Below are 18,817 nucleotides of genomic sequence, written 5' to 3'. Positions count from 1 at the left end.
GCTATAATCAAGAGTCTGAAAATAACAGGTATGTATATGTGTCATAGCATAAAATTTGACTGCTGCTGGTTACCAATTTGATTGATAGAAGATTGTTCTTGCTTAACATTCTGTGGCTATTATTGAGGACAACTTGGACATGAAACTATTAAAATTTTTACATGATAGCTAGGTTCTACAAGGTCTGATGGATAGCAGGGCAAAATGGTGTAAAATCTTAAATGCCACCTGGTAACCAGCAGCAGTCAAATTTTATGCTATAATACATTGTACATATACATACCTGTTATTTTCAGACTCTTGATTATAGCTTTGAGCTACTGCAGAGTTAATTCAAAAAACTATTCCAGTCTTACTTTTTGAAAAGGAGGTAATTGGCAATTTGATAAAAAGTTAATTGAGGAAGAAATATTTATACCCCCGCTTTAAAAAAGGGGGGGTATACTGTTTTACCTCTGTCTGTCAGTCCGTCCGTCAGTCCGTCCGTCCATCAGTCCGTCCGTCAGTCAGTCCGTCCCATGAAACTTTTGTCACATTTTTCTCAGGAACTACACATCCACCCTTTCTGTAATTTTGGTATCAACATTTATATATGTCAGCCATACCGTGTGATGCGTTTTCAGATTCATCACTTGACAACTTCCTGTTTACCGAACACTTGTCTGATTTTACACATGATAGCCAAGTTGAAAATTTCCGTCACATTTTTCTCAGGAACTACAATACAAGGATTTCTGAAATTTGGTTTCAGGATTTATATAAGTCAGCCTGCATTTCTCAAAAACTATCTTATAACTAAAATTGGTTGTACATTTATGTAAGTCATGAACAAATCTATATTCCTACAAGTAACTTGCATTGTTAGAGCCTGAAGTTTTCTGTCGTCCGAAGACACATTGGTTTCCAGATAATAACTTTAGTTTAAGTGAATAGATCTTCATGAAATTTTTTCAGAAGGTTCAATACCAGAAAAAGAAGGTTGGGATTGATTTTGGGGATGATGGTCCCAACCGATTAGGAATTAGGGGCCCAAAAGGGGCAGAAAACAAGCATTTTTCTAGTTTCAGGATTATAACTTGTGTAGAAGTATTTCAATTGCTCTGAAATTATACCGCAATGTTTAAAACCACAAGTAGAAGGTTTGGATTCATTTTAGGGGTTATGGGGCCAAAGTTTAGGAATTAAGGGCCAAAAAGGGGTCAAAACAAGCATTTTTCTAGTTTCAAGACAATAACTTGTGTGTAATTTTATGGATCTATCTTAAATTGTACCACAATGTACCATATAACAAAGGGGAGGCTGGGATTAAGTTTTGGGTTAATTGCCCAAAACATGTAGGAATTAGGGGCCAAAAAAAGAAGCATGTTTCTAGTTTCCAAACAATCATGACAATAACTTGTGTTTAAGTGTATGGATCTCTCTTAAATTGTACTACAAGGTTCAATACTACAAAGGTAAACATGGGATTCAGTTTAAGGGTTATTGCTCCAAGGGGGTTTCAAAAAGTTGGGGGGGAGGGTTGTTTATCATTTTTTGAAGGGCTTCCTTTTTTTTAAAAATTTTCAAATTACAAATTTTGAAAAGTTTCAAGAAGAAATCTTCAATTGCACAGTATTGTGCAATAGACTTGTTAATCTTTGACCACATTAATTTTGTGACAAAAACCTACATTATGTCAAAAATTTGATCACAATCCAAATTCAGACAGAATCAAGCTTGAATTTGTGACCAAATTTGCCCCAACTGTTCAACCACTGGGGTCGTATAAAGCTGCGCACTGCGGAGCACCTGGTGTCCACCTAAAGTTGAACTTACAGAAATGCATGCTTTGCAAATGATTTAATTGTACAGATTTTGCACAAACATTCAAATAATTTATGCACATTTAACGATTTGACAAATTTAAATCTGATCTCCCACTTATAAATGTTAGAAATAATTGTAAGAGAAATTCTGTCAGGACATAAATAATCCTTTTAATGAAAGTTTTAGCAATTAGTTTCTGATTGAAAATGTTATTAGATAAAGTCATGACTGTTATGCTGGACAACTTTAAAATGTACCAGAAATATCTTTTAAGTTGATATAAAACTTTCATTAAGTGTATGTTTGAAATTAACTGTTATTCAAAGAATTATAAGTTAAGTTAACTGTTATTCAAAGAATTATAATTTAAGTGGAATGGACTACATTCATCGATCATTCTTCATATGATATATTTCTTGATATTTGAGGAAAATCACTCTGGATCACACACACAATTTAAACTTCAATTTTGCTCACATCCTTTTTTTTATTGGGCTCAAAACTAAGTATGATTTAAAAAAAAAACATGCATAGGAGCATAAAAGAAGAATGGCTGAATGATAAAATCCTTTTTGTGGATGAGTTTTATTTACCATTTCAGTTGCGAATATTTGAATAAATTTATGTTATTGAGTGAAAGAAAAAGAAAATGCTTAAAGACCTAAAAACAATTAAAAAGATAACCAGCAAAACAAGACCAAAACTGAAACTTGAAGTAGTTGAGGAATATCCAGGATCCTTTGCTGCTCTCAATTCCTTAAATTTAGTTTTTAATAAATAATTATTTTATTATAGTGTCACATATTGATCAGACAATATATATATTCAACAATTCATAATACAAACAGAGGTCAAATATCCAGCCTTAGAATAGACTTATGAGACACTTTAAAACACATCAGACAATTGTACATTTATATATATATAAAAAATAAAGTGAGGATTTATTTAAAGTAGAGACTCAATAACATCTACAAATTGAGCATCTATAATACTAAAATTACGAGGTCCAATTTGTCAGCCGTCATCGGGTAAAAACGACAAATCAAAGAATTCAACTCTATATATAACTAATATAGGACAATGGTGTAGATTAAGAATTACACCACTCCAGACCTTTTTGTTTTCAGCATAATTAATATTGCCAATAATTAGCAAGTTCCGGGTCGAATCCGATACGGATACAAATAGTATATTCAGCTATTACCTTATCTGTACGTTCGCATTTGACAGGCGCACCACCAAACGGTGTATTTAGGATTTTGATATATACACGGGTCATAATCAAAGGACTGACACTACTAAATTCAATCATTGTCAAATTGTTCCCTATTGTAGTTTTATTCAGCAATCAGCAAGACTTTCTAAGATAACTAATATAGGACAATGCTGTTGATTAAAAAATACTCCATTCCTGGATAGCCAGGACCTTTTGTTTTCCAAATAATTAATATTTCCAATAACTGATAAGTTCCAGGTCGACGGGTTCAAACAGAAAGATTTGAAAGCAGAGAAAACTGTATCTTATAATCGACATGACTTATCAGATGACAATACCAATTACTAAAATAAGGCTTAGGCATAGTTATATACTTTAATTCAGTCACGGACCCGCGATATCAAGGGTGTGTACTTGTTCTAGTTAAATATACAATTGAAAAATTACAAGTAATGGTAACCAATTATACAAGTACTTAGATTGCATAAGGAAATGATTATGTTTAAATATTTACAATTATTGCAGTAGCCAAGATTAACCTGAAGGGTTATGATTTATTAGTTTTTCATTTAACTTTATCTTTAAGATATTTCAGAAAAATTCTCTCTGAATAGTGTGATCCCAAAAATATCAAACTCAAATTTGGCAAACCATTATCTTTGGTTAGACTCAAATCTGGTTTAGATAAATATTCAAAATTGGAGAATGAAAAATAATGCTTGAATGAGAAATGACTTGTGTCAAATTTTATTTATGAATTTTTGAAAAAATGTCAAAATTATGAAAAATTGATACGCTGAAAGATGCGTAAAATTAGTCAGACCATTGCAGTTTTTAAACAATTGTTAAAAAAAATTGAATTATTTAACAGTTCATTGAACCTACACTTGTTTGATATCAGAGATTCACTGCTATAATCATATGAAAAAAACGACAAAAATGTTAAAATTTATTGAAGCCCTGATAGAGGAAAAGGCATATACAATATTTAATGTATACAAACATTAACATAACTAGCTTTCATGTTTCACTACAATATGTAATTTGATTGAACAGATATACAGGAAAATCCTAGAGTAATTACAGTATTGATTTGGTACCAGATGTTGTGTGTTAAGAGACATCTGTGGGACCCTTGTTTTATTTAACTGCCATTTACATATGCAATCAATACTCATTTGCATATAGATTTTATACATGGTTCAGGGCTGTCCATCAGATCCAGTGAGATAACCTTACCTAACATTAATCAAGCTGATTGTTCTGCAGTGATGAAATTGATTTCAGGTGTGACATTAATCAATAACAACATATTGTTCAATAAAACATGTACAAATTATCAGCTGATCATTTCTTAAAAGTGGAAGCTTACCAAATAAAACCATGTTTAAATAGCTTCCTACCAAACATATCGATTTTTAAAGCATTTCCCAAAAAATACATCAATGTGTATAAAAATCAAATAAATTTATGTTTGCTTTTGGTTTTTGGAAAGAAATGTTATATTAATAAAATAGGATTTATTGATAAGAAGAAATCCCATTTGATTATTTTTTTTTTGGTCACAAATGAGTAATTTTTTCACAAATCTAAAGCTCCATATTCCATGCATTTTTAATGTTAAATGGCGAAAGGGAGGTTAAGCATTTTCATTTGTAAGCTATAGCTAATTACATTGAATGAATAAAACAGTCAGTTAGGATGGTACCATGAATAATTTAAATTTAAACTGTAAATATGTAATATAAAAGTAGTTTAACAGTTTTCTCTACATGACCTTGAAAAATTAGACTATATATATGTAACACTCCCAAACGTGTCCTGTCCCTCAAACGTGTCCGATTCCCCCAAACTGGTCTGATTCCCCCAAACGTGTCTATTCTCGCTAAACGTGTCCATAATATCCAATATTCCCCAAACGTGTCTGATTTTATAACCCCTAAAACGTGTCAGAAAATTGTTATTAGCCAAAACGTGTCCACTATTTAACGCCAGAACGTCTCGAGTCTTTTAGTGCTAATACATGAATAAAATCAATAACTTTTACGGCAATTCTATAATAGGGGACACAGTTGATGAAGTGGTAATTTATTAGTACTAGTTGGTTCAATGCCGCTTGTTATTGCAAATTTAATCTGTAACATATAAATCGACTTTTGACTGAAATTGCTTATAGTCCAGTTGCAAGTATTATGCTCGTTTAGAGCGCACAAACTTGTACAAACAATTCTAGTTCAGTTGGATTTAGTGTTTACCATAGGATAACACCCAATTAAATTCAAATACAATATATTCAGGTTAAACTATGCCTATATATATATTGTTTAAAGATGTCAATCTTATTTTACAAAGCTTGTATTAACAATTACACAAAAAAGCAAGCAAGCCATACAAAGTTTTACTTTGCAAGCATTAGGAAATCAGCTGTAATCTGCGAATACTGCACGGTAGGATTTTAAAAGAATTGACTTCCCTTTTTTTCAACAGTTCTGATATTTTAAAAGATATTCAAATCATAAACTGGTTATCAGGTATTTTAATAAATTTTAGATTTCCAGCATCACTACTAAAGTGAAGACATACAAACAAGAGTCATAATTCCAGTGCCAAATATTTCATGACTTATTTGAACGATATCATATTAACAATAAATACTTTACATAAGTTTTATTATCATACCGGGGATTTAGGAACGGGTCTAAATTTGTTTACGATTATTCGTGATAAACATTCGTTAAACTTAAAAATAAAGACTGATTTTTTTTATAACTTCACTAAGAAACTATTTGATTCTCTCAAAAAATGGAAAAAAAGCTCTAAAAATTATAAACTGGTAGTAAGGTTTTATATTATGAACTTTTAGTTTCGAGCATCACTTAAATACACGCAAACAAGAGAAACTATGTCCAGTGGCAAATATTTCATGCATGGACAGGACGACAACATACTTTGGATAAGTTATATAATGAGATGCGGAAGAATATTTGCCAGAACTCTTGGATTGTACCTTAATTATTCCGGGAATTTGGGATTAGGCCTAAATGAATTTTGTACAGTTATTAAAAATTTACACTTTAAGGTTATAAGGAATCTACACTAATCGTAACTCAAAATCAAATTATATTTTTTTGGAGCGGAAAAGGACAGTTTTATTTTTACGGAATATCAGTGTTTTATCTTTTAGTTCCCTTTATATTATAGGACAAGTTTGGGTGTTTATTAAAAAATGGACACGTTTAGGCGTTTAAACAATACAAATGACACGCCTTGTTTGACGCCCTTTGTACAACAAGACATGTTTTGCAGTTCAGTGACGTCGATGTGGACACTTTTGGGAGTATCGGACACGTTTGGGGGGAAGTACACCTTTCTGAGTGTTACATATACATGTATATGTTATGAATTAAAGATAAACAGTAATTTTGAATTTTTATACGACCGCAAAATTTGAAAAAATTTTCGTCGTATATTGCTATCACGTTGGCGTCGTCGTCTGCGTCGTCGTCGTTGTCGGAATACTTTTAGTTTTCGCACTCTAACTTTAGTAAAAGTGAATGGAAATCTATGAAATTTTAACACAAGGTTTATGACCACAAAAGGAAGGTTGGTATTGATTTTGGGAGTTTTGGTCCCAACATTTTAGGAATTAGGGGCCAAAAAGGGCCCAAATAAGCATTTTCTTGGTTTTCGCACTATAACTTTAGTTTAAGTTAATAGAAATCAATGAAATTTAAACACAATGTTAATGACTACAAAAGGAAGGTTGGTATTGATTTTGGGAGTTTAGGTCTTAACAGTTTAGGAATTAGGGGCCAAAAAAGGGCCCAAATAAGCATTATTCTTGGTTTTTGCACAATAACTTTAGTTTAAGTAAATAGAAATCAATGAAATTTAAACACAATGTTAATGACTACAAAAGGAAGGTTGGTATTGATTTTGGGAGTTTAGGTCTTAACAGTTTAGGAATTAGGGGCCAAAAAGGGACCCAAATAAGCATTTTTCTTGGTTTTCGCACCATAACGTTAGTATAAGTAAATAGAAATCTATGAAATTCAAACACAAGGTTTATGACCATAAAAGGAAGGTTGGTATTGATTTTGGGAGTTTTGGTCCCAACATAATAAGGGGCCCAAAGGGTCCAAAATTAAACTTTGTTTGATTTCATCAAAATTGAATAATTGGGGTTCTTTGATATGCCGAATCTAACTGTCATGACTGTGTATGTAGATTCTTAACTTTTGGTCCCGTTTTCAAATTGGTCTACATTAAGGTCCAAAGGGTCCAAAATTAAACTTAGTTTGATTTTGACAAAAAATGAATCAGTTAGGTTCTTTGATATGCTGAATCTAAAAATGTACTTAGATTCTTGATTATTGGCCCAGTTTTCAAGTTGGTCCAAATCGGGGTCCAAAATTAAACTTTGTTTGATTTCATCAAAAATTGAATAAATGGGGTTCTTTGATATACCAAATCTAACTGTGTATGTAGATTCTTCATTTTTGGTCCTGTTTTCAAATTGGTCTACACTAAAGTCCAAAGGGTCCAAAATTAAACTTAGTCTGATTTTAACAAAAATTGAAATATTGGGGTTCTTAGATATGCTGAATCCAAAAATGTACTTAGATTTTTTATTATGGGCCCAGTTTTCAAGTTGGTCCAAATCAGGATCTAAAATTATTATATATTAAGTATTGTGCAATAGCAAGTCTTTTCAATTGCACAGTATTGCGCAATGGCAAGAAATATCTAATTGCACAATATTGTGAAATAGCAAATTTTTTTTTAATTAGAGTTATCTTTCTTTGTCCAGAATAGTAAGCAAGAAATATCTAATTGCAAAATATTGTGCAATAGCAAGATTTTATTTAATTGGAGTTATCTTTCTTTGTCCAGAATCAACTTAAATCTTTGTTATATACAATATACAATGTATATTCACTTTTTACTACCAACTGATAAATTAAAATAATCTTTACCATTCAGTGATAACAAGCAGTTTTTTTACATCTTAATATTTTATGATGTATTTAAATGAGTAGTTATTGTTGCAAACTCCATTAGAAATTTTAATTGAGATTAGTTTTGGAATAAGGGAAAGGGGGATGTGATTAAAAAAATTGGGTTCAATTTTTCTCATTTAAAATTTCATAAATAAAAAAGAAAATTTCTTCAAACATTTTTTTGAGAGGATTAATATTCAACAGCATAGTGAATTGCTCTAAGAGAAAACAAAAATTTTAAGTTCATTAGAACACATTCATTCTGTGTCAGAAACCTATGCTGTGTCAACTATTTAATCACAATCCAAATTTAGAGCTGAATCCAGCTTGAATGTTGTGTCCATACTTGCCCCAACCGTTCAGGGTTCAACCTCTGTGGTCGTATAAAGCTACGCCCTGCGGAGCATCTGGTTTCAGTTTGATAAAATATGATGTATAATATAATTAACATGTGCAGGTACATGACAGATACAATGTTGAGACTGGTGCATGCTTTACTTGTAAAGGCCTTCAAAAATGGAAGACTGATTTATGATGGGTTATTTTTATGCCCCACCTACGATAGTAGAGGGGCATTATGTTTTCTGGTCTGTGCCTCCGTTCGGCCGTTTGTTCGTCCCGCTTCAGGTTAAAGTTTTTGGTCGAGGTAGTTTTTGATGAAGTTGAAGTCCAATCAACTTGAAACTTAGTACACATGTTCCCTATGATATGATCTTTCTAATTTTAATGTCAAATTAAAGTATTGACCCCAATTTCATGGTCCACTGAACAAAGAAAAAGATAGTGTGAAGCTCAGGTTAAAGTTTTTGGTCAAGGTAGTTTTTGATGAAGTTGAAGTCCAATCAACTTGAAACTTAGTACACATGTTAACTATGATATGATCTTTCTAATTTTAATGTATTGACCCCAATTTCACGGTCCAGTGAACATGTAAAATGATAGTGCGAGTGGGGCATCCGTGTACTATGGACACATTCTTGTTTTTAATTTTTCTGGTGTCACTTTCGACTGATTCCATATGTACTTCTCATTTTCAGGTGTTAGGTAGCGAAGAAGGGGTACATGTCATGCAGGTGGCTGATCCACTTTTTCTCCTGATTACATTGCCAACTATTCCCATAATGATGATTCTGTGTAAAATGGTACGATGGGAAGACTATGTACTGCGATTGTGGAGAAAACATTCTGCCAAACTTCCATTTTATACTAACTTGTTTCCTGATGGTGAGCCATAATTATTAGCATTTGTACATGTATGCCCATCAATGAAAGGAGGTAGCATTCTGTTTTCAAGTTTTTCTATCCATCCAACCATTCATCTATCCCAAATCAAATTAAAAATTTTAGGCAGTAAACCAAGAATTTATGGTCACATCTTTATGAAAATATATGACAAATTAGGGTTTTGACCCAGGTGTCGCATTTCACTAAACATGTTAAAGTTTTGTTTATGGTTGTTATCAATGAAATTGTGGACACATCAACTTATTACTTGAAACTTAATGATAAACGGTATTCATCAATAACAAAATCAGTACATTGTACATGCACAGCAAAAAACACACAAAAAGCAAAGAAACAGCCCAAATTATTTGTTGTTCTCCATGTCACAACGAGGCCTTCAACACAGAACAAATAAAAATCTTACCTCACTGCGAGTTTAAGATGGCCCCTACTATTACACATTGTTCATTATGATGTAGACTTTTGAGATATGACCTTAAATCTCATGAAATAATTAAGCCACAGGTTCAATATCTGTTGAGAAAAACTTGCAACGGGAGTCTAAGGTATTATTTTAAAAAAATGATAATGTAGCATAAACAATTAAAAATACTTCATTCCTACTTTCACTTTGTGACATGGTTACCCCAAAATTGTATGGAGGATGCTTATGATAAAACTTATTTTTAGGCTTCATTAATCAGGTTTTGTACAATGTATTAGGATTTCACTTTATACAATGTAAGCACATGTTGAATACAATCAGAATGATAAATTTTTTGAAAAAAATAGTAAAATAGCTATAGGCTTTGTAGAGTTCCTGGAAATCCTATTTTAAAACTACTCCCAGAATGTATATAAAACAGAAGTCCATTGCTGGTTTGTTAGGATTACAAATGTATAGTAATGTATTTCTGATAATAATCATATACAGAAAGAATTAAAGCTATGCATTTTGTAATGCAATATTGGTTGTTTTGACTTCAATAAAAATATTTGATTAATCCCTAATTGATAATTTGAATGTGAGGTTGTTAAACTGCATTGACTTTTTTGCACTATTTGCCTGTCAGTTAGTCTTTAAAGGGGGGTACACTATGCACAACAATGTGTGCAAATTTGTTTATGCAAAAGCTAAATAAGAGAGTCTGTATGTTTTTCATAAGTTTTGGCAATTTATAGTGAAATTTTTCAATCTGAAGTGTTCAGTATTGAGCCAAGTAGAGCTGTGAATACACAGATAAAGGATGTTTATTAATGAGAATTCTAATTAGGAATGTTGATTGCATTGATGAAAAACTAATACAAAAATATATATAGAGAGATGCCAAATGAGAAATTAATCAAGGATGAATCAATAAGATCCATTGAAAACCTTTGGTTTATTTTATCTTGTCTGCAAGAATTAGTTCTATGCATTTTTCATCATTAAATGTTTTAGTTTCATAGAATTTCTGAATATTCAGTTTGTTTAAAACTGCCAATTGGTCTAATTTATCAGTAGAAAAATCCTCTGAAAATCTGTCTAAAACTATAAAGAAAAAGCTGACAGAAAATATTTGTTCATTAAAAATTTTGGAAAAATTATTTTTAATAGCATGGCACATCCTTTCACTTGGATATGAATCATGAATTTGATTATTGAAAAGCATTTAATCAACAATTTTGATGATTTTAATTGAATAATGATGATAAATGCAAATAGGCGGAATAAAATCAATTGTCACAGGTATTATATTGATTGAAAATAAAAGGTTGTTTAAATTGGAATATTAAAGGTGATGGGAATTGGGACGCAGTTGAGAAAATTCAGTCTAAAATATTTTAGCTACAAACGAGAATTCAATAAAAACAAAACTGTTTTACGGCATCAAAGAAGACATTTATATAATTAAGAAAAGATCTGAACACATGTGACATTTTAAATTGATAAATTTTTTAACTAAACTAATGTAGAAAAAAAGATAAAAATAGCTGCCCTAAGAATAGATACACATACATGTTATTGTTAAGGATAAATATATGGTAAAAGTCGATAGATTTCTTAACACAACAACACATCAACAGTATGTACAAAACTGAATGGTTGGTAACGCTCTGGCCTGAATGTTGAAATCTTGGTGATCATGACAATAGTCCTCATAGCTTGTGTTTTACAATATAATCATCTTTCCCTGAAAACAAAGCTAGAAAATCAGAGACAAAATGTTAATACTGGTAAGAAGATTTTTTTTACAAGTTCCCTTTTCTTGCTAGAATTTATTTTCCTCCCATGTACTTCTCCCCCCTTTTCCCATAAGTTTTGATTTTACCCTTATAATGAAAGAGAGTTTCTAAGTGACAGAAAACAGAGGGTTTTATTACACAACCATCAATAATCAGAATATGTATGATTTATTACAAACTAGATTGAGTGCTACCCATCATAAAAGGACAAAAAACAGAACATATCTTATTGATTTGAGACATATGGACTCTTAAACAGTAATTTAATCAACTCCTACCACTGTTGTTCTCCCTGGAATAATCAATTTGTCAATTAAATTAACACAAATCTAAACTTATTTTCAAATGACATTTTGATAATTTTTATGTGAAATTGACCACTATTTTTTCAATAAATGACTGACATGTGCTATTTTAATGGATAATAACAGGGATGATTCCACTATATAGTTTAGGGCCGCTTAAATAGGCCGGCAGCCCCAAAAAATTTTGGGCATAAAAATGAATTCCCAATTCAGGAAAATAAAATAAAAATCGATATTTCCGGATTCCGATTAAGGCAACTAAAATTTTTCATAGTTTGTTGTCAAAACGTTTTAAAATCCGGATAAGAATGCTGTTTACGATTGCATTTTATTTACAACGATTTGATTATGTCAACATGTGGCAAATAATTTTAGCAGTCGAATTCAATTGATTAATATGTTATGGGAGTATTCGATCTTGTAAAAGCAGATCGCCAAGCAGGTTGATAAAAAATGGGTGTCAAAGCAGACCTTGGCAGAGAGCAAATTCAATTTTTGATATAACACAAGTATTAGCCTTTCAAAAAGGGCTAGTCGTCTCTTAGCTGACTAAAATGGAAAGTGCTCTCGCTTTGTAGATTAATTCCTTTACTAGAATAGCCACATGCATCAATCAACAAATTTTACCACATACGTGAGGTCACACTTTATAAAGTAATATATATCGTTTAACGTTGTTGTTTACGAAACTCCAGAAGATTCGGCTATTTATAGATAACAGTTACCTGTGTGCCAATATCATGAATATGCATGATTAATGACCAGGCAAAATCTAATTGCTAAAATAGAGAGGACAAATTCGATACTCTACGGGATTGAAGGACATTTACTAGGTTTGGATTGTCCTAACCAATTAATAAACTTTGATTATTCACGTCTCGTAATATCTTCCAATCAGGTAGTAAAAAGCACATAGCCAGAAATTTATTAGTAGTGCTTTTGCTAATTAATATTCATAATATGTAAATGAGAATTGTACCACGTGATAGTAGTTTGAACTGGACTTGCTTGATATCACTAAAATCTTTAAAACACGGATATTATAATAAGTTGCCCATCACAGAGTCCTTATTTACAATCACTTTGATATTTCCGTAAAGTTGTCAGGCGGTCAAAATCAAAACAATGAACGCGTATTTAGTGAATTTTTCATGTTTTCGTGAGGTTATTCTTCTTAAAAAGGGTCATTTTAACATTACGTGGGAACCTATAGTTCAACGACTACACATACAAGGTTTGGACTTGCTTATTCTTTGGACATTCAAGTTTCAAATTTCACCCCGGCAACCTGTTTGTCTAATGACATTGTTAGCCAATTTTCATCACGAAGTTTGCAAATTTGACGTTTCAGCCATTTTAGCCTGTATTTTATACTGCATTGTTAAAAGCCTCTCGCTTCGAATTTGAAAATAGCTCAGGAATCTGTATTTTTGCAACAACAGTCATTATGTTTCGTTTGAATTGTGTATATTGTTGTGTACAATGTATATTTATTTTCTGCCCCGGCATTCTGTCTATCACTTAAATTAAAGTTAAAACAGGCATTTTATTAAAAATTCCCTATCATTTCAATATAATTTCCGTGACCCGTATCCGATTTCTTTAGTATAATATTCAAATAAGCAAAGTGGCGTTGATTTCTGGATATGATTCACGCACCGACTGTCCATCGTTCAATTCTTTATATCGTCTCCTAGGAGACGATAATTGATGGATAAAATTTAATGGGCGCAGATCTCGTAAAAGCAGATCGCCCAGCAGAGCCGGTCATATGATATGATGAAAACTTGTTTTGTAAATGAAATTATTTCCTCAAAAGACAAAAGTTTGAGCGTTTTTTGAAAATAATGTTGATCATAGACCATTCATGAAATACGATGTCATCATTATGGAACTATTTCAAAAGTTTAGAAGATGATCCAAATAATTTTAAAGAACACTGGTTCAATATTGGCTTTAAATATCTTATCAATTAAGTATATGAACTTTTGTAATTGGTTTTCTGAATTCGACAATTGACCAGTTCAATTTGACATCCATTTGAATCAAGGTAAATTCATAGAGATGACCTGCTGTTGAAAAAATACCTGATTAATGTTTTTTTTCAGTGGTTTTTATACGACCACAAAAATTTTAATTTTTTGGTCGTATATTGCTATCACGTTGGCGTCTGCGTCGTCGTCGTCCGAATACTTTTAGTTTTCGCACTCTAACTTTAGTAAAAGTGAATAGAAATCAATGAAATTTTAACACAAGGTTTATGACCACAAAAGGAAGGTTGGGATTGATTTTGGGAGTTTTGGTCCCAATATTTTAGGAATTAGGGGCCAAAAAGGGCCCAAATAAGCATTTTCTTGGTTTTCGCACTATAACTTTAGTTTAAGTGAATAGAAATCGATGAAATTTTGACACAAGGTTTATGACCACAAAAGGACGGTTGGGATTGATTTTGGGAGTTTTGGTTCCAACAGTTTAGGAATTAAGGGCCAAAAAAGGGCCCAAATAAGCATTATTCTTGGTTTTCGCACAATAACTTTAGTATAAGTAAATAGAAATCAATGAAATTTAAACACAAGGTTTATGACCACAAAAGGAAGGTTGGGATTGATTTTTGGAGTTGAGGTCACAACAGTTTATGAATTAGGGGCCAAAAAGGGGCACAAATAAGCATTATTTTTGGTTTTTGCACCATAACTTTAGTATAAGTAAATAGAAATCTATGAAATTTAAACACAAGGTTAATGACCATAAACAGAAGGTTGGGTTTGATTTTGGGAGGTTTGGTCCCAACAGTTTAGGAATAAGGGGCCCAAAGGGTCCAAAATTGAACTTTGTTTGATTTCATCAAAAATTGAATAATTGGGGTTCTTTGATATGCCGAATCTAACTGTGTATGTAGATTCTTAATTTTTGGTCCCGTTTTCAAATTGGTCTACATTAAGGTCCAAAGGGTCTAAAATTAAACTTAGTTTGATTTTGACAAAAATTGAATCCTTGGGGTTCTTATATATGCTGAATTTAAAAATGTACTTAGATTTTTAATTATTGGCCTAGTTTTCAAGTTGGTCCAAATGGGGGTCCAAAATTAAACTCTGTTTGATTTCATCAAAAATTGAATAAATGGGTTCTTTGATATGCCAAATTTAACTGTGTATGTAGATTCTTAAATTTGGTCCAGTTTTCAAATTGGTCTACATTAAGGTCCAAAGGGTCCAAAATTAAACTAAGTTTGATTTTAACAAAAATTAAATTCTTGGGCTTCTTTGATATGCTTTATCTAAACATGTACTTTGATTTTTGATTATTTGTGCAATAGCAAGAAATTTTCAATTGCACAGTATTGCACAATAGCAAGAAATATCTAATTGCACAATATTGTGCAATAGCAATTAATTTTCAATTGGAGTTATCTTTCTTTGTATAGAATAGTAGTTGATAATATATGTTGGAAATTTGCCAGACATGACTATGATGTCATTTTCTATTTTTATTTGCCAATAACTTTATGTAAATAACTTCATTGGAAATTTGCCAATATAAAATGTTGCTGATGAAGCTTTTTTTCCTTATCTTATCTAAAATGTTTTTAGATAATGTATGTTGGACATTTGCCAGACATGACTATGATGTCATTTTCTATTTTTATTTGCCAATAACTTCATGTAAATAACTTCATTGGAAATTTACCAATATTAAATGTTGCTGATGAAGTTTTTTATACGACCGCAAAATTTGAAAAAATTTTCGTCGTATAGTGCTATCACGTTGGCGTCGTCGTCTGCGTCGTCGTCGTCGTCCGAATACTTTTAGTTTTCGCACTCTAACTTTAGTAAAAGTGAATGGAAATCTATGAAATTTTAACACAATGTTTATGACCACAAAAGGAAGGTTGGTATTGATTTTGGGAGTTTTGGTCCCAACATTTTAGGAATTAGGGGCCAAAAAGGGCCCAAATAAGCATTTTCTTGGTTTTCGCACTATAACTTTAGTTTAAGTTAATAGAAATCTATGAAATTTTGACACAAGGTTTATGACCACAAAAGAATGGTTGGGATTGATTTTGGGAGTTTTGGTTTCAACAGTTTAGGAATTAGGGGCCAAAAAAGGGCCCAAATAAGCATTATTCTTGGTTTTCGCACAATAACTTTAGTTTAAGTTAATAGAAATCAATGAAATTTAAACACAATGTTAATGACTACAAAAGGAAGGTTGGTATTGATTTTGGGAGTTTAGGTCCCAACAGTTTAGGAATAAGGGGCCAAAAAGGGACCCAAATAAGCATTTTTCTTGGTTTTTGCACCATAACGTTAGTATAAGTAAATAGAAATCTATGAAATTTAAACACAAGGTTTATGACCATAAAAGGAAGGTTGGTATTGATTTTGGGAGTTTTGGTCCCAACAGAATAAGGGGCCCAAAGGGTCCAAAATTAAACTTTGTTTGATTTCATCAAAATTGAATAATTGGGGTTCTTTGATATGCCGAATCTAACTGTCATGACTGTGTATGTAGATTCTTAACTTTTGGTCCCGTTTTCAAATTGGTCTACATTAAGGTCCAAAGGGTCCAAAATTAAACTTAGTTTGATTTTGACAAAAAATGAATCAGTTAGGTTCTTTGATATGCTGAATCTAAAAATGTACTTAGACTCTTGATTATTGGCCCAGTTTTCAAGTTGGTCCAAATCGGGGTCCAAAATTAAACTTTGTTTGATTTCATCAAAAATTGAATAAATGGGGTTCTTTGATATACCAAATCTAACTGTGTATGTAGATTCTTCATTTTTGGTCCTGTTTTCAAATTGGTCTACACTAAAGTCCAAAGGGTCCAAAATTAAACTTAGTCTGATTTTAACAAAAATTGAAATCTTGGGGTTCTTTGATATGCTGAATCCAAAAATGTACTTAGATTTTTTATTATGGGCCCAGTTTTCAAGTTGGTCCAAATCAGGATCTAAAATTATTATAATAAGTATTGTGCAATAGCAAGTCTTTTCAATTGCACAGTATTGCGCAATGGCAAGAAATATCTAATTGCACAATATTGTGAAATAGCAAATTTTTTTTTAATTAGAGTTATCTTTCTTTGTCCAGAATAGTAAGCAAGAAATATCTAATTGCAAAATATTGTGCAATAGCAAGATTTTTTTTTAATTGGAGTTATCTTTCTTTGTCCAGAATCAACTTAAATCTTTGTTATATACAATATACAATGTATATTCACTTTTTACTACCAACTGATAAATTAAAACAATCTTTACCATTCAGTGATAACAAGCAGTTTTTTTTACATCTTAATATTTTATGATGTATTTAAATGAGTAGTTATTGTTGCAAACTCCATTAGAAATTTTAATTGAGATTAGTTTTGGAATAAGGGAAAGGGGGATGTGATTAAAAAAATTGGGTTCAATTTTTCTCATTTGAAATTTCATAAATAAAAAAGAAAATTTCTTCAAACATTTTTTTGAGAGGATTAATATTCAACAGCATAGTGAATTGCTCTAAGAGAAAACAAAAATTTTAAGTTCATTAGAACACATTCATTCTGTGTCAGAAACCTATGCTGTGTCAACTATTTAATCACAATCCAAATTTAGAGCTGAATCCAGCTTGAATGTTGTGTCCATACTTGCCCCAACCGTTCAGGGTTCAACCTCTGCGGTCGTATAAAGCTACGCCCTGCGGAGCATCTGGTTTTATTGTTTTATACAATAAACAATGTATATTCACTTTTACTACCAACCAATCTTTACCATTCAGTGATAACAAGCACTTTATTTTACATTTTAATATTTTATGATGTATTTAAAAGAGTAGTTATTGTTGCAAACTCCATTAGAAATTTAAATTGATATCAGTTTTGGAAAAAGGGAAACGGGGATGTGAAAAAAAAGGGGGGGGGGGGTTAAATTTTTCTCATTTCAGATTTCATAAATAAAAAGAAAATTTCTTCAAACATTTTTTTGAGAGGATTAATATTCAACAGCATAGTGAATTGCTCAAAGGCAAAAAAAAAACTTTTAAGTTCATTAGACCACATTCATTCTGTGTCAGAAACCTATGCTGTGTCAACTATTTAATTTTAGATTTAAAAAAGTTTGAAGAAGAAATCTTTGATTGATTTGTAAAATCTTGACATTTGTTTTGTGTAAAAAAACCCATGTAATGTCAAAAATTTGATCACAATCCAAATTCAGAGCTGTATCACGCTTGAATGTTTTGTCCATACTTGCCCCAACTATTCAGGGTTCGACCTCTGCGGTCGTATAAAGCTGCGCCCTGCGGAGCACCTGGTTTATGTTAGCTGAAATATGTTTTTGTAATAGGCCTAGGTAAGTATAGCTAAGATGATAGACTTGTGCATTATGTTCAATGATATTCATGTAATAACAGTAGCCCATCCAGAATTATTCAAAATGTTACAACTTACATGAACATCAGTGTACAAGTTAAACTTAATAATATACATTTTCCGTTTTAACAGGATAATAATGTTATTTTTGTCTTAGATTTTATGCTTAAAATATTCCCAATTAGAATAAAAATTCCCAATTTGATATTCAAGGGACCCATTTGAAAACACCTGGAATCATCCCTGAATAATATGCTGTTTGTTATCCAGGTATCATTGTAAATTGAAAGCATGTAATTAATATAAAACCTTTGATTTTTTTTTCTCACTTTATTGCATTAGTGATTTTAGCATGTTTTCTGCAATTAAGTGGGTAGTAAATCACTGTTGTGAAGATTTAAAGTGAAATTTCAACAACATTATTAGATTTGAATTAGGAATCACACAGACTTGCTGAAATGGAAATGTATGTGTTGTAGAACTATACAGCTAGATGCTGATAAAGGATAGTTTCATTATTTGAAAGTAATTTGAATTTTTTCCTATCACAGCTAGTCTACCAAATAGGACCAAACTCTTTAATAGATAGTGCTGTTTTGTAAAACATGTCAGATTAAGATATAGTTTACAGGACTTCTATTTTAGGTCGAATGTAGATATATTATACAGGACAACTATTTGAG

The 18,817-nt window shown here is 31.6% G+C and overlaps 1 protein-coding gene across 1 annotated transcript in view; it reads left to right on the top strand.

Moving 5' to 3' along the window:
- The window catches only part of LOC143072506 (E3 ubiquitin-protein ligase MARCHF5-like), a 40,943-nt gene that overhangs the window by 7,658 nt on the left and 14,468 nt on the right, over positions 1-18,817 (top strand). Inside the window, exon 4 of the mRNA XM_076247450.1 lies at positions 9,063-9,249. Coding sequence (XP_076103565.1) covers positions 9,063-9,249 — 187 coding nt within the window. The remainder of the gene's footprint in view (positions 1-9,062; positions 9,250-18,817) is intronic.

This window comes from Mytilus galloprovincialis, chromosome 4 (assembly GCF_965363235.1).
Source record: "Mytilus galloprovincialis chromosome 4, xbMytGall1.hap1.1, whole genome shotgun sequence".
Lineage (NCBI taxonomy): Eukaryota > Metazoa > Mollusca > Bivalvia > Mytilida > Mytilidae > Mytilus > Mytilus galloprovincialis.
Note: the sequence above shows the minus strand (reverse complement) of the source record. Positions and strands in the feature narration are given on the sequence as shown.